Source organism: Salmo trutta, chromosome 22, assembly GCF_901001165.1.
Source record: "Salmo trutta chromosome 22, fSalTru1.1, whole genome shotgun sequence".
NCBI lineage: Eukaryota > Metazoa > Chordata > Actinopteri > Salmoniformes > Salmonidae > Salmo > Salmo trutta.
In genome coordinates this window covers 21,930,564-21,950,532 of record NC_042978.1, presented here as the reverse complement: position 1 = coordinate 21,950,532, position 19,969 = coordinate 21,930,564, and the positions used below count along the sequence as shown (strand labels likewise).

The window sequence follows — 19,969 nt, the reverse complement described above, 5'->3', positions numbered from 1 at the left end:
GGTGAGAGAGAACAGTGTGGAGTAGAGAATAGAGATTGCGTCATCTGTGGATCTGTTGGGGCGGTATGCGAACTGCAGTGGGCCCAGGATGTCTGGGATGATGGTGTTGATGTGAGCCATGACCAGCCTTTCAAAGCATTCCATGGCTACAGATGTGAGTGCTATGGGACGATAGTCATTTAGAAAGGTTACCTTGGTGTTCTTGGGCACAGGGACTACGGTGGTCTGCTTGAAACATGTAGGTATTACAGACTTGGTCAGGGAGAGGTTGAAAATATCAGCTAAGACACTTGCCAGCTGGTCAGCGCATTTAGCTCGTCTGGTAGGCTCGTGTCAACTTGGCAGCTCGTGGCTGGGTTTCCCTTTGTAATCCGTGATCGTTTGCAAGCCCTGCCACATCTAACGAGTGTCAGAACTGGCGTAGTACCATTTGATCATACTCCTATATTGATGCTTTGCCTGTTTGATGGATCGTTGGAGGTCGTAGAGGGATTTCTTATAAGTGTGCCGCTTCTTGAAAGTGGCAGCTCTAGCCTTTAGCTCAGTGCGAATGTTGCCTGTAATCGGCATATGTACATATGGTCACATTGTGGGGGCGTTGTCGTAGTCAAAGCACTTATTAATGAAGCCGGTGACTAATGTGGTAAACTCTTCAATGCCAGCGAATGAATCCCGGAACATATTCCAGTCTGTGCTAGCGAAACATTTCTGTAGCTTAGCATCCGCTTCCACTTCCGTATTGAGCGCGTGACTGGTACTTCTAATTTGAGTTTTTTCTTGTAAGCAGGAATCAGGAGGATATACTTATGGTCAGATTTGCCAAATGGATGGCGAGGGAGAGCTTTGTATGCGTCTCTGTGTGTGGAGTAAAATTGATCTAGAATTTTTTTGCCTCTCGCACAGGTGACATGCTGGTAGAAATGAGGTAAAAACGGATTTCAGTTTCCCTGCATTAAAATCACCGGCCGCTAGGAGTGCCGCCTCTGGATAAGCATTCTTGTTTGCTTATGGCCCTATTCAGCTCGTTGAGTGCGGTTTTAGTGCCAGCATAGGTTTGTGGTGGTAAATAGCCACACAAACATGCACACACACACACACACACACACACACACACACTCTCTGGAGGAACAACTCAGCTGCTGTTTTAGAGCCTAATGATTTATTATGAGCCTTATTTTAGCTTGGGTCAAAGGATTTTTGATAAGGTCTTATTTTGCGGGCGGCGGCACACGCTGGCTCTTTGTGAAAGAGGATAGTCCAATAAAGAGATGGAGTTGAGAGAGGAGAGAGGCTTACAGTGAAACATGACTAGCCCAATGAAAGCATGCAGAGAGGGGAGGGGTTCCCATGTTGCCAACAGCTACGACTGGGTATCCAGTTGCACACTTATTTCATTCAGGGCCCTGTCATTCCTGCCGCCTGTTGGTCACCCACCCACCCTGTGGAGGAATCACAGCACTGCCTATAGGTCACCCACCCTGTAGAGGAATCACAGCACTGCCTGTTGGTCACCCACTCTGTGGGGGAATCACAGCACTGCCTGTTGGTCACCCACTCTGTGGGGGAATCACAGCACTGCCTATTGGTCACCCACTCTGTGGGGGAATCACAGCACTGCCTATTGGTCACCCACCGTGTGGGGGAATCACAGCACTGCCTGTTGGTCACCCACCGTGTGGAGGAATCACAGCACTGCCTATTGGTCACCCACTCTGTGGGGGAATCACAGCACTGCCTATAGGTCACCCACCCTGTAGAGGAATCACAGCACTGCCTATTGGTCACCCACCCTGTGGAGGAATCACAGCACTGCCTATAGGTCACCCACCCTGTAGAGGAATCACAGCACTGCCTATTGGTCACCCACCCTGTGGAGGAATCACAGCACTGCCTGTTGGTCACCCACCCTGTAGAGGAATCACAGCACTGCCTATAGGTCACCCACCCTGTAGAGGAATCACAGCACTGCCTGTTGGTCACCCACCCTGTGGAGGAATCACAGCACTGCCTGTTGGTCACCCACCCACCCTGTGGAGGAATCACAGCAAATAAAATTAAATAATATTTGTCACATGCTTCGTAAACAGTGAAATGCTCTGGTGCTCTGAAAACATGACAACCATGCAAAACCTTCCGCATACCCGTGCAGGGCAGGACAGCTGGGCAGACAACCTTTTCCAAGCTCAATCAAACGTCTCTATAATGACATCCCACACAATGCTTTGTTTGGTCACTCTGTGGACTACTGTGTGAATGGAGAGTCAGGGAGCTTAGACACTTTGTCTGGCAGTTCTTGTCATAAATATGTGAAAACCCCCTGCGTGTCTAGAGGTTTCCAGAAGGAATCTTTTATGTGGACTGCAGAGTGAAAGCTACTTGGCTGAGGGTGGGGACTTAGGTGGAGGCTATGACAGACTGTGACAGATCCCAGCACAGCAGGATCAGATCAGGGGGATGAGGAAGAACACTGATGACATCCTCACACCCAGGGCTCAGCTCAAATGAGTGCCTATGTACACAGAATAGATTCATTCTCAAGCAGCTTGTCTGAAACTGGTTGAGCCAGATCAGAATCAGACAAATAAGGACAAGTCAACAACAGAGATAAGTATTTATCTTGTCAGGTCCGTTCTAAAGCACTGGCTGTATTGAATCCATTGTGTGAGGCTGTCAGTTTGACATACTGTGGCTGAATGAGGCTTGACACCCGCTGCATGGTTAATTGAAATGGACTTAATTTCAACCTTGTGCTTTCATCAGTATCTCACTAAGAGCTTGTCACTGAGAACTTGTCAGTGAGAACAGAGTGGCCCTGACACACACACTGTGTCTGTGTGTGTACATACTGTAGTACTGAGAGCTCAGACCGCAGAGCTCTTTCCATGAACCTCAGCTTCAGTGAGGATGCTCAGTCTGTCTCTCAGCGCGCGCACACACACACACACACACGTCTTAATCAGATGACACAACGCCATTTATTAATGACATCTTATCTGATTTCCTTCCGCTGGTTCACTGATCTGGCACTGACCACGCCTCTATTATTCTCATCACCGGCTAGCTGCACACGGTACGGTACACACTGTCATGTTTACCCACAAGACTGTGCGTCTCTCAACAAAAACTAGTAAGACCAGCTCAGTCCACTCCCATTCTACCATTAGACAGTACACATCAGCAGCTCCAGGCTTCAGATGGTTTCTCTCCATGCCAGTGCATCGGCGATAGTAATGTTGTCACAATGAATGTGTGTCATACAGAAAAACACTGGTCGCTCAAAAAGCTCAACGAGTTGCACTGGCTATGGGATTGTGAGACAGTGACATAGAATGCAAAAAGAATCAAGTTGCACAAATGTTTGAAAACCCTGTCCATCTCAATATTCATCTAATTTCACAACAACATTCATTCACAACAGATGTCTATTAGAAATATATAAACAACATTGCATGGCTAATGGATTTAACATGGATCTTAATATAAATGAGCAGTTTCATGAGGTATAAATCAAATTACTTTCAATGCGTCAGACTGGCTTTATAAACCCAAAGCATTGCCTTTGTGTGAAAAATCATAGATGAATAAGAAATTGAGCTCTTTTGAGCTTGTCCTTGCAGTCGTGACAGGGTGGCATAAGACTGGTAAACGCGCACACACACACACACACACACACACACACACACACACACACACACACACACACACACACACACACAGCTGTGCTCAGTTTTACGGCTCAGCCTGAACCTCCTCAGTAGGACAGAGACTTTGTAAGGATACTGAAAAACAGCATTCATGCTGCCAAGTGATCCTAATCAGCTTTAATAAGCTCCTTCCTGGTGTCACTGTGGCCCGATTGTGAAGAGGGCTTTTAAAAAGTCTAATTAGAAACCCTTAACCTTCCAACTCATGATTATATAAACATAATTACTTAGTTCAATACTAAGTTAATTAAATAGTAAGGTAATTAAACGTTTGGAGGAATAACATAAGTGGTGGAGTGCGGACCAATGTTTCTTTGAAATTGTATTATTTAAAAAAATATTATTCAGACATTTTCAAAAACCAAACAGGTGGCCTCCCGTGTGACGCAGCGGTCTGAGGCACTGCATCGCCGTCACTACGGACCAGATTCGACTGGCAGTGACCCAGTGTCCCAGAGGGCGGCGCACAATTGGCCCAGCATCGTCTGGGTTAGGGGAGGGTTTGGCCCGGGGGTCTTTCCCTGGCTCATCGTGTTCTAGCGACTCCTGGTGGTGGGCTGGGCACCTGCAGGCTGACTTCGGTCATCAGTTGAATGGTGTTTCCTCCGACACATTGGTGCAGCTGGCTTCCGGGTTAAGCGGGCGGGTGTTATGAAGAGGAATTAGGCAGGTCATGTTTGGGAGGACACATGACTCGACCTTCGCTTCTCCAGAGCCCGTTGGGGAGTTGCAGCGATGAGACAAGATCGCAATTGGGGAGAAAAGGGAGGTAAACATTTTTAAACTGGCATAATTCACAAATAACATTACTTTCAATAAACAGACTGAGCAAACATATATTTTAATCAAATCAAATAATACAACTAAAACAAATACACAGGGTGGTCTATTCGAGACTCAAATGACAGAGATGATTGTAAAGCTCAAGAGTGTGGACCAATGTATGAGAGTTTCTACACAACACTGGGGGCTTGGACATTTGACCCTTCTGACTATGAGTTCCTGTTTGGCTCGGTGTGGCCTGGGCTCAGAGAGCATGCTGGGAGGTATCAGGATGTCACAGTACAGTAACAGTAGTCCTAGAGAAAACATTCAGTGAGCCAAGCAGGTTAATGAGAAGGCCATTCAGTGAGAGGGACTAGAGCACCTGTCACCACAAATCCAACTTTGAGACTAGTGTGACAAACGGAAAGCACACTAGACACAGTTCCACCTGTGTGATATTGAAAATACAGTTAAGTGTATGAGCTATACAGTATGCCTGTGTCTTTGTGTGCTCAACACGTGTCCTCTGGTGTCCAGGTGGCAGAGAACCTGATCCAGAGAGACGGGGACTTCCTGATCCGGGACTCTCTGTCCAGCCCTGGGAACTACGTCCTGACCTGCCAGTGGAAGAACAGCCCGCAGCACTTCAAGATCAATAAGATGGTGGTGGCCATGAACGAGGCCTACTCGCGGGTACAGTACTTGTTTGAGAAGGAGGGCTTCGACAGCGTGCCCGCCCTGGTGCGCTACTACGTGGGCAACAGGAAGCCAGTGACGGAGGTGGTGGGAGCCATCATCTTCCAGCCCATCAACAGGGCCTTGCCCCTGCGCTGCCTAGAGGAGAAGTATGGGGTGGCCTGCGTCCGTGTGGAGACCGGTCTGACCCTGCCCGAGAGGAAGAGCCAGACCTCCAAACGCCTGAGCCTCAACATCATGAACGGACACACCCAGGACCAAAGCCTTGGACGGGGGAACCTGCTTAGGTTAGTAGGCTATCTAAGGAGGTTCAGGGTTGTTTGCTCTTGACATGGTGAATTGTCAGTGTGTTACAATGGAGATGCTTTACTGCAGCTGATTTATTACGGCAATAAAGTTCATTTTATTCTCCTCTGCACCCAGGAGCTTATATAGACACTGTACATTCCGTCATACAGGGGTTTCTCCAAATGGAATTGGATCTGTATAATTTTCATGTATAGCCTACCATGCAAACAACACATGTGCACTCCAAATTTGTCACACTAATGTGGGAGTCACGGAGATAAGTATACATCTACAATAAACCATTCCTGAGGCAAAGTAAGTAAGGAGTGATGTTTAGCCTGGATGGAGAATACCAACCTCTGAGCACAATGCCAAGGCAAACCAGGACAAAAAAATACCCCATCAAATTACACAGTACCATTTTACATAAACACTGCGTCAATGTATCAGGTTTCAGTAGGGGTTAGTGGTGTGGTGTGCCCAGTGGACGTGCCTCTGTTGGTAGCTAAAGGGCTCAGTCCAATTGACCTCTCTCTGTTTCTTTCTTCTATCAGGAACAAAGACAAGTGTGGAAGCCAGCCGGCGTGTCTGAACCACGTTCAGGAGAGACGGTGTCCTCTCAAAACCCACCAGTCAGAGAGCTTTCTTCCTTTAGGTAGGCTCTCTCTCTCTCTCTCTCTCTCTCTCTCATATCCTGTTGTCAGAGGATTTACAGCCCTGACAAGCCTTCAAAACATTGCTTTGTACCCTCAGCTCAGAAATGAGAATTGTGACATTAGCTAAGGATGGCGATAAATGTATTTCTGAAAGGATTACAGAGCAGATAAAAGTTGAAATGGAAATAGATAGATGTGCTTGATGTCGGAGTCTTTGGAATAAAAGACAGCAGCCCTCACAGCAGCTCCACAGCCACACAACACAGACATGGCTCTAGCTGTATGTACTAGGCTGCAGTGTGCAGGTTCAGGTAATGATGGTCCCCTCTCACTCCCCAGGCTCCAGGCCCCAGCCCCAGTCGATGGAGCATCAGCCTAGGTCCCAGTCTCCAGTGTTCAGGACGGGCAGTGAGCCGGCCCTCAGTCCCAATGGGCCAAGGAGGATGGCCTTTGAGACCCAGGCCGGAGAGGCCATCCGGGGCTCAGAAAGCCAGCTCTGCCCCAAGCCGCCCCCCAAGCCCAGCAAGGTGCCCACCATGAGGATACCCCACTCCCCACACCTGCAGCCCCTGGCCCCTCTGGCCAGCCCAGCCCCAGGTCCCCCTGTTCCCCCACTGAAGCCCAAGAAGCAGCATCTGATCCAGGCTCTCCAGTCTCCCCAGCCTCACAGCCCGGAGGTGAACTACTTTGAGCTGAGCCCCTGCAGCCCAGCGGAGTGGGACAGGCTCCAGGCTCCGGGCTTGGGCCCCCAGCCTAACAACAACAACAATATCAACAGCTACGTAGAGAGGCTGAGGACAGAGGAGAGTGAGAGGAGCAGCCATGGCTCCAAACTGGACCGCAGCTCCTACCACCATGCCATCGAAGCCCTGGAGAATGGCAGTGAAGAGGAGGAGGTGGAACAAGAGAGGAAAGGAGAGATGGATGAGATAGAGGAGACAGGGGAGGAGAAAGAGAGGAGCTCCTGGCGGCCGGTGTTGGAGAGCGCGTCTATGTTCCGGCCGGGGGAGTTTGAATCCAGGCTACTGCCTGCAGAGAACAAACCCCTGGAGATGAGTGTGCTGAAGAGAGCCAAAGAACTGCTGGTTCAGAAAGACCACCACATCATTGCCAAGCACATCCTCATGGCAGACTGCCAGGTACTGCACTGTCCCACTAAACCATACCCAGACTACCCACAGGACATTCTCTACCGCACTAGGCCTACTGTATATCTGAGCACTCAGGGCTGAATCCCAACTTGAGATCATAACAGAAATGTCAGTGTACATTAATTAATATAAATGGGAGATTTGCAGGACAGTTTGTGTTAGCGTGATACATGTCTTATTCTTCAGCAGCATCTAATTTAGGGGCTAGACAGTCAGGCACACAGAGGGCATCAGAGACTGAGACTGGCATTTCATTCATTTCCTCTCGTTGGTATTTTGCATTTCACAGACAGTCAGGTGCCTTATGTCTGTCTGGGATTGGTAAACTACACAAAGGGCCAAATGAAACCAGTAAATGTTATTTAGTTAGATGCACCAAAAATGCTCTGTAGCCAAACCCATGACCGGGTGTCTAGTCTTGAGGGAAACATCTTTATTAGTGTTGTTAAAAACAGCTATGGCACAACGTTATGTAAGGTGGCTGTGGAATTCAATTAAGATGTCTCTTGTTTAATTCAGTCAGAAGGAACTCATAATCAATGATAGGATTTCCCCAAACGTGACCATTCCAAAACACTTCCATCCTCCTATAGCTTAACTAAAAAATGGTTATGTACCTGACAGGTTGCTAGGGTACTTGGCGTCTCTGAGGAGGTGAAAGGTCAAATGGGTGTGTCCTCTGGTCTGGAGCTGGTGACCTTACCACACGGCAGGCAGCTGCGTCGAGACCTGATGGAAAGGTAAACACACATACACACCCAAACCCACCTGACACACGCCTCAGGTGATAGGAACCCACACATAGACACAACAAGGCACTTATGACTGAACTCTCCGTTGTGTAACTCAGGCACCACACCATGGCCATCGGGGTTGCCGTGGACATCCTGGGCTGCACAGGAAGTCTGGAGGAGCGAACCGCCACGCTGAACCGCATTATTATGGTGGCTCTAGAACTTAAGGACTCCATGGGGGACCTGTACGCCTTCTCCTCCATCATGAAAGCACTGGACATGCCTCAGGTACCCCACTCAATACAGCCAGACACGGTCCCCCAACTCCACCACGTGTTCTGAGATGAGTATTTAAAGGCAGATGTCCCTAGGGATATTGTGATTGTGCTGTTTGTTTCCTAACATACCGTATGTATGCCCTTGACCACAGATCACAAGATTAGACCACACCTGGACCATGTTGAGGAGGAAATACACTCAGACTGCCATCATATACGAGAAGTCTCTCAAGCCCTTTTACAAGGGGCTGTATGAAGGAATAGGTAAGCACTTCAATAGAGCCTCCTTGGTGCTCTTACTGAGCTTAAGTGCAGTTGTAGTCTCTGACCGTGTCCCTGTGTGTGTGTAGTGGACATGCCCCTGACTGGCACCACGGTGCCCCTACTAATGCCCCTGCTCATCTTGATGGAGCGCCCGGCGGTGGCGTTCGAGGGCATGGAACTGTGGGAGAGCAACGACCAGGGCTGTGAGATCATGCTACGTCACCTAGAGGAGGCCCGCAGCGTGGCACACAATGCTGACTCATACACCGCCAACACTGAACACGTCCTGAAAGGTAATACACTCCACACCTTCTGCTAGATAGTGCTCACAGCTGTTAACATTATTTGCTAAAATGCTCTTGTCCAAAACGTCTCAGCTTTTTTCATAGTGCCTGAGATTGCTTTAAGACACTATAAACAGATGCATGTCTAAGCTGGTATGATGTGCAACAAGGCTAACGATAATTTATTCCTCTTTCTGTGTGCAGACTTCCAGGCTGACGAGGACCTGCTGGAGATCTTCAAAACAGACTTTCAGCTGCGTCTGCTGTGGGGCAGCAGAGGGGCGGCCGTCAACCAGACGGAGAGATACGACAAGTTCACACTTATCCTAACTGCTTTGTCCAGAAAGCTGGAGCCAGCGGTCAAACACACTGAACTCTAACCCGAGCCTGTAGTAAACAGACTGTATTAGTGAACACTGGTGGGTTGTTAAAGGACATTCAAGCTGGTTAAGAGAGAGGACAAACTGTGCCCCGTATTAACTGGGGATGAGGAAGATAGTTGCATAGTGAGACTGCTGTGATTTCCCAACCTGGAGGGAGAGTGTCTGAGATCCAGTTGGAACTCTTCCCTGGCAGTGGCAGGACACTGAGTGTGTTCTTATGAAGGGGAAATATTTCCCTCAGTAACACAGGAGGGGGGGGGGGGGGGGGGGGTAGCCTGGTCCTAGATCTGTTTGTGCTCCTGCCTACTCCATTGCTGTCATTGTCAAGCCAATGGGATGACAATGAGTGAAAGGGAGTTGGCATGATAGCAAAAACAGATTTGCACCATATACACTGTGTACACAAAACATTAGGAACACCTGCTCTTTCCATGACATAGACAGACCATGTGAATCCAGGTGAAAGCAATGATCCCCTTATTGATGTCACTTCCACCAGTGTAGATGAAGGGGAGGAGACAGGTTAAAGGATTTCTAAGCCTCGAGACATGGATTGTGTATGTGTGCTATTCAGAGTGTGAATGGGCAAGACAAAAGATTTAAGTGCCTTTGAATGGGGTATGGTATTAGGTGCCATGCGCACCGGTTTGTGTGTGTCAAGAACTGCAACTCTGCTGGGTTTTTCACGCTTTTTCAGTTTCCCATGTGCATCAAGAATGGTCCACCACCCAAAGGACATCCAGCCAACTTGACACAACTGTGGGAAAACATTGGAGTCAACATGGGCCAGCATTCCTGTGGAACGCTTTCAACACCTTGTAGAGTCCATGCCCTGATGAATTGAGGCTGTTCTGAGGGCAAAAGGGAGCAACTCAATATTAGGAAGGTGTTCCTGCTTTGTACACAGTGTATGTGCAGCGGTAGTTTTCCTACTTGATGTGGTTGAGAGGAACACACTGACCTCACTGAGACAGAGAGGACCCAAGAAGAGTTTCTGAAAGCGTTTATCAGAAGGAAATGGGTGTATGAATGTATCACTAAAGTAGGGATTGAAATGTAACACCCTTGTTATAAGGGTTCAACAAATGACTGAGAGGACATAAAATGAAGAAACAGAAGTAAAGGAAGACGTTTGGTCGCTATACAAAAGGCAGTTTTACCGTCTATGGTCTAAAATACTATGGAATACATACTGTTTGTACATTAACTAGTTCTTCAACTGTCTGCTTCATGTTCAATGTTCCTCAGATGTCGTGGTATAGGAGTTAATCTGGATAATCCTGAATGGTAAAAGGTGTACATAATTAATGTGAGCATGTGAATGCTAGACAGTGTAATATATTTCCCTCTTAAATATTATTGACCTGTAAATAGCTGCTTATTCATTGTAACATCTTTATATGAACTCGTGTCAAGAAATTAAGAAATAGACAAAGAAATTACATGCAGGTGTCTGAGTAACAACTTTGGAACAGGTATACGTTTCAACATACATATTGTGATTAAAAAAAAAACTTTAAAAAATAATTAAAATAGGAAAGTCAGTTAAGAACAAATTCTTATTAACAATGATGGCCTACCAAAAGGCCTCATGAGGGGACTGGGATTAAAAATAAAAATAGGCCAAAACACACATCATGATGAGACAACAAACACTACATAAAGAGAGACCGAAGACAACAACATAGCATGGCAGCAACACAACATGGTAGCAACACAACATTCCAGCAGCACAAAAACATGGTACAAACATTATTGGGCACAGACAACAGTACAAAGGGCAAGAAGGTAGAGCCAACAAAACATCACGCAACGCAGCCACAACTGTCAGTAAGAGTCCATGATTGAGTCTTTGAGAGACGAGACTGAGATAAAACTGTCCAGTTTGTGTTTGTTGCAGCTCGTTCCAGTCGCAGCGAACTGAAAAGACGAGCGACCCAGAGATGTGTGTGCTTTGGGGACCTTTTACAGAATGTGACTGACAAGAATTAATGTTGTATGCGGAGGATGAGTGCTGCAGTAGATACCTCAGATAGGGGGGAGTGAAGCCTAAGGGGGGAGTGAAGCCTAAGAGGGTTTTATAAATAAGCATCAACCAGAGGGTTTTGCGACGGGTATACAGAGATGTTAAAATGAAGTCTTCAAAAAGATGCCAATGTTTGTTCATGTGTTTGTTTTATTAGAACAATTTGAGAGAACAGATTTTTTTCCCCACACAAAGTGTCTCACAACATTAAAAGTAAAAAGATGTGCACAACATGAAGAAATAGAAGTACTGCAATTGGTTATTACAATATATGTTAAAATAAGACAACAGCGAGATTCTCATATCTACTTTTTTGCCATCAGATGAATTTGCCACCGTAAGCGTGAATATTACTGCATCTTAAAACTTATTGTTAAGTTTTGCATAATGATCAGAATTACAGCATAATGGATATGATTTAGCTCAGTTTCAGTCCAAAATGAAAATCACTTCATGGCATAACTTTTGGTTAAGGATGCTAGTGAGAAACCTACATATCATCATCAAAAAGTATCGTCACTGAAGGCCACTTGCACTGTGGTGCCAACAATTCGGTCCAGCACCGTTTTAGGCAATTAGAGACAAGCGTGTGAAAATCCTTGTTATTACTGATGGAGGACAGCCAGACACACTGCAGACATGAATGGGTTAACGTACTTCATATTAAAAATAACTACTTACACATTAACAACTTAAACCTTGACTTCCTCTTCTGATTTTGATCAACAATTACATGTTCATCAGGGATTTAACCAGTATTACTATATTGGTTGATATTGTAGAGTAGGGTCAAGGGTCAATACATGAATAGGCCTACAAGAGAGGCAGGTAGCCAATATACAGCGCTTAAATATTTGCTGTGAACTCCAGATATGTTGAGTCAAGCATGCACCTTCGTGCTCCTCCGTAAGCCACTCAAAGGAATGTCACTGAAACAAAGGGAAGGACTTTCCCCAATTTCTGATAACAGACACCAGTTCAACAAAAGAGGAGTGAACATTCAAATGAGCTCATCCAGGCAATGGAATGACATGATAAACTAAACAGAATGGCAGGATGTATATAACCTGCACTGTTCCATTTTAAACAGCATTATCTGTGTTAGTTAGTGCACATTCATCAAGGAAGAAGATATGTTCCTCCATTGGATGTCTAAGACCTAGGGTTTTCTCTAGGAAGTTGAGAGAGATGCAGTTCAAGTAAGATGAACATATCATGATATCACTTTCACAGCTTTAAGTATTTATTAGGAACTAAATCACTGATCGTATTAGCATTTCAAAGTGGGACCACCAACTTAACGGCAAAAAAGGGTTTTAAAATGGGGAATATTATATCCTGCCAGGGTAAAACCCGGTGTCAGTCTGATAAAAGCTACATGGGTGATCACTCACCATGTCAATTATGCTCATACTAATTAAAGGGAATCATGCAAATTAAATTCACTTCCAAATTAATTAAATTAAAAAGGGTTAGGACTAGGAGTATCAAAAGCATTTACATGGCTAGCCACAGTAAATTCCTATATTTTGTGGTAGTTCTGAACTCTACACCTCCTATAATAACAGTGGTCACAGCTGTCTCACTTTACATTTGTACAAAAGGTAGCATACAGAGTCCATTTCATTCATTCATTGATATTCAATTAAAATGCTATAGGGCAAAAGTGCATCATATCCCGATTCAGAATGTTCTGACAAACAATGCATGGTTACTATGAGCTAATGGTACGACTGATTAAAACCCTATAAAAAGTCACCATAAAAACACATTCAGTATGAAAAAAAAGAGATGTTAATACAATTCAGTAATAAAACTAACTACATATATACATACAGTATATGTATACACATGTTAATATATGTATCATCACAATCAGAAATATAATATGCGCTTGAAAGAGGAAAGTTATGGTAATGGAACACTCATTCGCGTGGAGATCGCAGCACACCGAGGCCCCAGGATGCTCCAGGGAGACAGGAGAAGAGACGTGGCGGTCAGGCCCAAGAGGAGCACCACAGCAAGCCAGCGTAGACCTAGTTGTTTGGAGTCCTTGTGTGCAGAAGAGTGATGGAAGAGCACTCAGTGGGTCCATCCTCACTCTCAGATATTATTAAGGAAAAGAATGCATGGAGTGTTGTTGTTGGATGGCCTTTGTAGTTTGTTTTAGCTCAGCCTCCAGGTTTCCTGGCCTGAGCCTGAGCTCCTGTGTGGTGACTGACTGGTGAGGGAGGAAGGCCCTCTGCTGGTGCGCTGATGTCACTGCGCCACCCCTCCAGCCTTCCTCTTGTCTGGTGCTGGTGCAGGGAGAAGCGAGGAGGGGGTAGTGTGATGGGCAGGCCGGCTGTCTGTGACTACAGTAGTCCTACACTGACCTGAGTGACTGAATGCGGCGCCACGAGTTACTGAACAACACCATGACATTCTACACGCACACGCACTAGCATGATGAGAACGATTCCATCAACACAGAACAAAAACAAGACACAAAAAACTAAACGTGGAAGAATGAAGACATACAGGAAGATTAGAAGTGAATGAATGGGCGGCGGGACCGACCACAGAGTTACATCCAAGACGCTGCATTGATCATGGCCAGTCCTGTATGAAGGAATGACAGTTCATGTTACGGACATGCTGAAGCGCGTTAAGGTAAGGCGAACACAGGAGAGTGGCACAGTCAGGCAGGCATTCCCAACAATGGAATGGCAATGCAACAACAAGACAGGCTGTTAGTGCTGGACGTTGTCTGAGGAGCAGAAATACAGAGGCGAGTAGTAGTGTAGTAGTAGTGTAGTGTAGTAGTAGTGCATTGCTTGCTTTCTCTCATTATAAATGATGTTGTAAGCTGCTAGCTCTAAGACCCCTCTCCGGTCCTGGATTCTGCTGTTATGCTGCAGTTTGGATGGTTACTCTATGCTGTGTCTAGACAGACACAGTTCAGGAAGAACACGCCCCTCCTACAGAGGCATAGCTACTACCCCAGGAGTCTCTGCTGCTATGGAATCATGTTCATGGCCATGGACGTGTGCATGCAAACATGCAACCTGCCTCTACACCTGCCAAGCCTTTCCCCTCTCCTGCCCGCCCAGAACAAGACCTGTCTGCCACTAGCTCCACCAGACTCAGCATGTACCCTCCACCAAAGACCTCGCCACACTGCTCCACTCAGGAATCTGCAGTCCAATAGGAGAGAGAGAGGAGAGGAGTTACTGTACTGACCCGGCTAGAGAACAGACACCCGCCACCACCCACACCACGAGGACAGAGACAGAAGACAGTACAACTACTCCTATGAGTGTAATATAGTCCTGACCACCAGAGGGTGCCATTGTTGTGACACACACAGTAAGAGAGAAGGAGTGTACGATTATCTTAAAGCGTAGTATCGTAGTGGGATGCATGAGTCATATAGGCACAAAACAGGCCAGTCCTTACCAGGACTGTTTTACTGCATTCCTGTCTTAATAGGTGGAGCAGATCACTTCACATACGAGACTCACAACAGATGGATGATAACACATATAAGACCATACAAAGGTAAAACAGGTAAGTTACTTTTCTATTTTCCAAATCTGTCCCCACTGACAACTTAAAACCAGTAGAGCATTACAACATCTCCTTCTAAAAACAAACATAACACAAATCACTTCTGAAATATTAAATAAAATAATCTGCCTTAAGGGGGGAAGGAGTCCCCTTGCCACAGAGTGTGGCTATGGATACGTCCTCATACAGACACACATGGCTTATTCATTGATACAGAGCTCCTGTACAGGGAGGTCACTACACTACCAGGATGTCTGGTGTGTTTGTTTGTCGTGAGCTCACACAGTGAACAAAGAAGAGGGGCTGCTGTTCTGACCAGCAATCCCCAGAGGAGGAAGAGGGGATATGATATAGGAGGAGTCCATGCAGGTGGTCAGATCAGATGTAGGTGACTGCACCTTTGCTGTTCTTTTCCATGGCGATCTCCACATAGGACGTGGGCACATAGCCCTCCTCTCCGCTCTGCTTCCTGGCTCGCGTCCAGCCGTCACCCTTGTCCTCCTCGATGATGTACAGCACCTCGTTCTCCTTCATCAACAGCGTACCCTCGTTCTGACCTGGGGGTCAACAGCACAACACAACAGAGGCATACTGTTTGCACACAGGGAAAGAATCACACTGTACAGGAATAGTACATATCACATTTCATATTCACGCAAATACTAAATACTGCTCCGGTATTTGAGTCCATATCGCTAGTCAGAACACCCACCACTATTACTGTCACTACACACAGTGAGACAGTGAAATGCAGTGAGAGCGTCACTGGCTCTGCTGTACCGTTAAAGGAGTAGAGTGCTTTGCAGTGGCCAATGACTGGGAGCGGGTCATCATCGTCAAACTCATCATCAAACTCGTCTGGCTGGTGGGCCTGTCGGGGGTCTGGCTGGTGAGGAGGGCTGCGGTGCTCCTGGTTGGGGACGTCTGTGTAACTGCCCTCAGGGCTGGAGGGAGAGAAGGAGGAGAAGAGAAGGGATGGATGAGAGAGTCAGTGCCATCTCAGCCACTCAGGTTTAGATGGGTGAACTCATGGTAACCCTGAAGAAGGCATTATGATGCTGAAACGTTGGTGGTTTATCCAATAAATTACAGGAAGATTATAAACTGAGTCTTAAAAACATTAGGAACACTTTCCTAATATGGAGTTGCATCCCCTTTTGCCCTCAGAACAGCCTAAATTCGTCAGGCATGGACTACAAAGTGTTTAAAGGGTTCCACAGGGCCGGATGTCCTTTGGGTGGTGGACCATTCTTGATAGTAAGTACCTCTAACTTTTTCGGGGGTATGCCAGCTCATGCTTTTCACTGAACTCACGGTGAGTCGCAAGCTGTAGGATTCTGCTCCAGTCAGTCTGACTGAGTCATCTTCCTTTACAGAAAATGATTACGACACCACCCATGTTAAGTATTCTAAGACAGACATAACTAGAATGTCTGCCGTTCTAGTTCTATACAAAAGACATCTGGTGAAACTGGATTTTTTTAACGCTAAGGCCCATGGGCACCCGTTTCACTACAACGACTCCCTCTACTACGCATGATAGGATCTATACCAGTCCTCGCGTGTTTGCATGCCCTCTGACCTCTCTCTGCCGTGGGGGGCGTGATGGTTGACATCAGCACTGGGTCTTCGGTCTCCTCTGCTGCTCACTTTCCCCTCCACCTCCGACAGCCAGTTCTGAGTATGAGAGAGAGAGAGAAAGGAAATGAACAGCGGGAGAATCAGTCATATAACAGTCATACTGCTGTTCACAACCCCACGGTGGATACACTCATTCCTCTCCTTGATATGCCATCATTCAGCCAGTCTTTCAATATAGTGTAGTAGATGGAACCGCCTGAAGAACCAAGCAGTCATCAGAGCGTGTGAACGGAGTTGAGCGGTGGGGAAACCCGCTCATCATTCATGGAGCGGTGCTTGTGCTGCTCCACGTCCTTTCCAACCGCTCCTCTCACAGGGGAAAAAAAAACTGCCGCTCCAAATATGCTTCATTCATTAAAATCACAATTTAACCAACATCCATCTATCTTTGTGACTACATGGACCTACCATTTGGTTTTGAAGTATTGAAACCAAACCATAAGATTTGAATGAACAGTATTTGAATAAACACGGAAAGGTGACTGTAAGAAGCGCTCATCATTTCAAAGAGGCTACATGTCATATTAAACAGCATATAAACACTGAACGGGTCAGGAGCAGACAGGTAGCCTAAGAAGGAAATGTATTATGTAGGCTATAATATTTCAAGGCTATAGCCTACAAAGGAACACATTGTGAAGCATTTGCAAGTGAGAAACAATAGGCTAGTAGGGACATAAAGCGCTCAGCATTTAAACATTTTGTTGTATTAAATCATTGTAGTCTATATATTGCACATTTAGGCTGTGACTTACTTAGAATGAAATAAAAATTAAACAAAAAATGCCTTATTAGGTATAATCTACAGTGCCTTTGAATTTATTTTTAGAAACATGTGTTTGGCCAGTGTGTGGCTTCAGGCTCATGCGATGGTGCCTGGAGAGGCGGCCAGCAGCGGAGAACATCCTCACCGTGCTTGCAGAGACACTCGGGATGCTAAACACGCTTTAGGCCACTCTTGCCAGGCTGGGCAGAGATGCAGAGTTGCTTTTATTTTTCTATAGGTTGGCCTAAAGGGTTTTAGGCAAAATAACCCAATCAAAAACAGAAAGCTCCTTGAAATTGGGAATATGCCAGGCCTATTGGGCCAAATTCAATTATGGCCTATTGTATAGATAATAGAATAAAAATGAACAAAACTTTTAAGAGACCTTATTCTTAGTGTATAAGTACTTTGCTACAGTGACACAGTTATCTACCCACCTCGTTCCTTTCTTTTATCATGTGCACGTAGTAAGTACACCATCATGCTTTTGGGATACGTGTCTTTTCAGATTCCACAATTATTCTTTAGTTCATCACCAATCTCCCTCTCTTGCTCTTGTCCTCCTCATCTTTGTAAGTCACCTTGATTTTGTGTGTTTTATCAGTTTCTTTATGAAAATATTTAGCATACTTGATGACAGTAGCTAAAGCAAGGGGCTATAGCAGCACACAAGTAGACTACAAATGCATGCTGGGACGGGCATGCCCTGAGCTCGTGAAGTGAGCGGTACTGGAGCGGGCGAGAAGGCTGATGCTCCAGCCTTTGGGAATATAGTTCCGCGCTCCAGTCAAATTGGGCACGCTCCGCTCACATACTGTACTCTGGCAGTCATATCCTGTTCTACTCAGTGTGCTGTTGACAAAGAGAAGCAGTGTATATAGTCATCCTCCAGAGGGGGCTAACTCAGCACTGTAAACCTCAGCCCAGTCACCATGTTCCCAGATGTGCTGTGAAGGCTCCCCTCCAGTCCCCTACCCTCTGCTCTCTGGCTGGGGCTCCAGGGCTCTTGGCTGGGGCTCTTGGCTGGGGCTCCAGGGCTCTTGGCTGGGAAGACCTACCTCATTCTTGTGGATCTCAGAGCGCAGTTTCTCCATGTTGCACATGGTCTCTGATATCTTGGGCTGGAGACTCTGGGGGTCGCCCATCTGAGGGTTCTTCTCATACACATCCTTCATCTTGTTCAGTGCATCTCTGGATACACAGTCACAACGGGAAACCATTGTACACAAACAATTGAACAAATGGCACTGAAATACTAATGGAGCAGAAACATGGACAATATATAAGACAGAATGCAGCGTTAAAGTGTTCCAATGGCCTACCTTTGGTCCACTTCTTTCTGTAGTTCTTTGCTGAGCTCGTCTATCCTAGCCTGGAGCCTCTTGCGTCTCTGTTCAGGAGGCAGATGGCTGAAGTCCTCCAGTGATGGAGCCTGAAATCACATCAGTATACTGTCTAGTCAAAATGACAGTCACTCACGGGCTCTAGAAACCTTTTCACAGCAAGAACCTAAGAGAATGACAGTAGGAGAGACCAGGGAAAGAATAGGTTTGAAAACCTCACTTAAGAACTGTCTGTAACACTAGACATAGAACTCCACTAGCTGGGACAAATATGCACAACTATCTCTGACAGTGGAGACGTCACACCACTGACCTTCACTGACCACTGTGTTAAAATAAGCCAATAGGAGAAAATACAAAAAAAAAGGTTTGAATGGTTGTCAACATGTATGTGGCTCATGTAGGTTACTATGGTAACTAACAGCACAGCGTCACACTATCACAAGGGTGTGACTATTTTCTGTTTGGAACAAAGTTACCCAAAGACGTTAAGGACAGAGGTAGGCACAATCTGATGAGCACGTTTAGTGTCTCATTCTGGGTGAAGTTATACTTGTCACAATGTTACATAATCGGTGTTATTTATATTCAGTGATTGAATGGATATCTTGATGCTGCATATAATGTGGTGTATAATGTATCGGAAAGGCTATCCTCCAAGGAGAATACACTGTTCTCAAGGTACACTTTTATTTCCACTAAAAACGAGTTGACATCTTAAAAGCCCCTTCTAGATGATGCGATGCAATTTAGAGCACAGAAAGAGGGTTGTTTCCAGGAAGTCTGTCTCTTTATTGCAGACACACCATGAATCACTTCAGTCATTCATTAAGGAAATTAAACCAGGTCCTTCAGCCAGAAACCAATGACAGACACACAGGGGTGACACACAATCAATGGTCTGGTCCGGTAATACTACCTTGTGACATTCATTAGACTGTGTAGCCATCATACAGTATATTGGCTGGCTCATGACGAGGTACAGTACAGTTAACCTTCATGTCACATCGACATGTCACCACCACCACCCCTATCCATATACCACCTACAGCTTCAATATCGCTTCCTTCATTTCACACTAGACACACAACAGACTCAATCATGGCATTTGAATCCTGTGATTTCAACTTACCCCTGATCCTAACTAGTGAAAAACAACCTGATTCAAAACCAGAGAGAAGAGAAGGTGAGAAGAGAGAAAGGTAAATCACTGCAAACCCAAACACACTGCTCTTAGTCTTACCCTTTGTTTAAGACCCCTGAAAGATGCTATCCTGGGTTTGACCGTTCTCATTTCAGACAGACAGAAAGCTATGTGGTCACTGGCAAATTTAGGAAACAGCCAGGTCGGGGTGGTGGTGGTGGTGGGGGGGGGGACAACAAAAAAGGGTTGATCAACCTCCCAACTTTCAAAACTTGAGCATATTGTAACGATTGAACA

The 19,969-nt window shown here is 46.0% G+C and overlaps 2 protein-coding genes across 6 annotated transcripts in view; one reads left to right on the top strand and one right to left on the bottom strand.

Annotated features, from left to right (window-relative positions):
* Positions 1-9,467, top strand: part of LOC115158374 (breast cancer anti-estrogen resistance protein 3) — a 103,761-nt gene extending 94,294 nt beyond the window's left edge. For all 3 annotated transcript variants that reach the window (XM_029707222.1, XM_029707223.1, XM_029707224.1), the window contains 8 exons: positions 5,007-5,452; positions 6,008-6,108; positions 6,449-7,248; positions 7,885-8,000; positions 8,111-8,282; positions 8,425-8,536; positions 8,623-8,829; positions 9,025-9,467. In XM_029707222.1, coding sequence (XP_029563082.1) covers positions 5,007-5,452; positions 6,008-6,108; positions 6,449-7,248; positions 7,885-8,000; positions 8,111-8,282; positions 8,425-8,536; positions 8,623-8,829; positions 9,025-9,200 — 2,130 coding nt within the window. In that variant the 3' untranslated portion in view covers positions 9,201-9,467. The remainder of the gene's footprint in view (positions 1-5,006; positions 5,453-6,007; positions 6,109-6,448; positions 7,249-7,884; positions 8,001-8,110; positions 8,283-8,424; positions 8,537-8,622; positions 8,830-9,024) is intronic.
* Positions 9,468-11,359: 1,892 nt separating this feature from the next.
* fnbp1l (formin binding protein 1-like) overlaps positions 11,360-19,969 on the bottom strand; it is a 43,101-nt gene continuing 34,491 nt past the window's right edge. For 2 of the 3 annotated variants that reach the window (XM_029707218.1, XM_029707219.1), the window contains 5 exons: positions 18,508-18,617; positions 18,244-18,376; positions 16,361-16,455; positions 15,559-15,722; positions 11,360-15,335 (listed from right to left, as the gene is read on the bottom strand). In XM_029707218.1, the coding sequence (XP_029563078.1) occupies positions 15,157-15,335; positions 15,559-15,722; positions 16,361-16,455; positions 18,244-18,376; positions 18,508-18,617 (681 nt within the window). In that variant the 3' untranslated portion in view covers positions 11,360-15,156. The remainder of the gene's footprint in view (positions 15,336-15,558; positions 15,723-16,360; positions 16,456-18,243; positions 18,377-18,507; positions 18,618-19,969) is intronic. The other variant, XM_029707220.1, reaches the window with a different exon arrangement.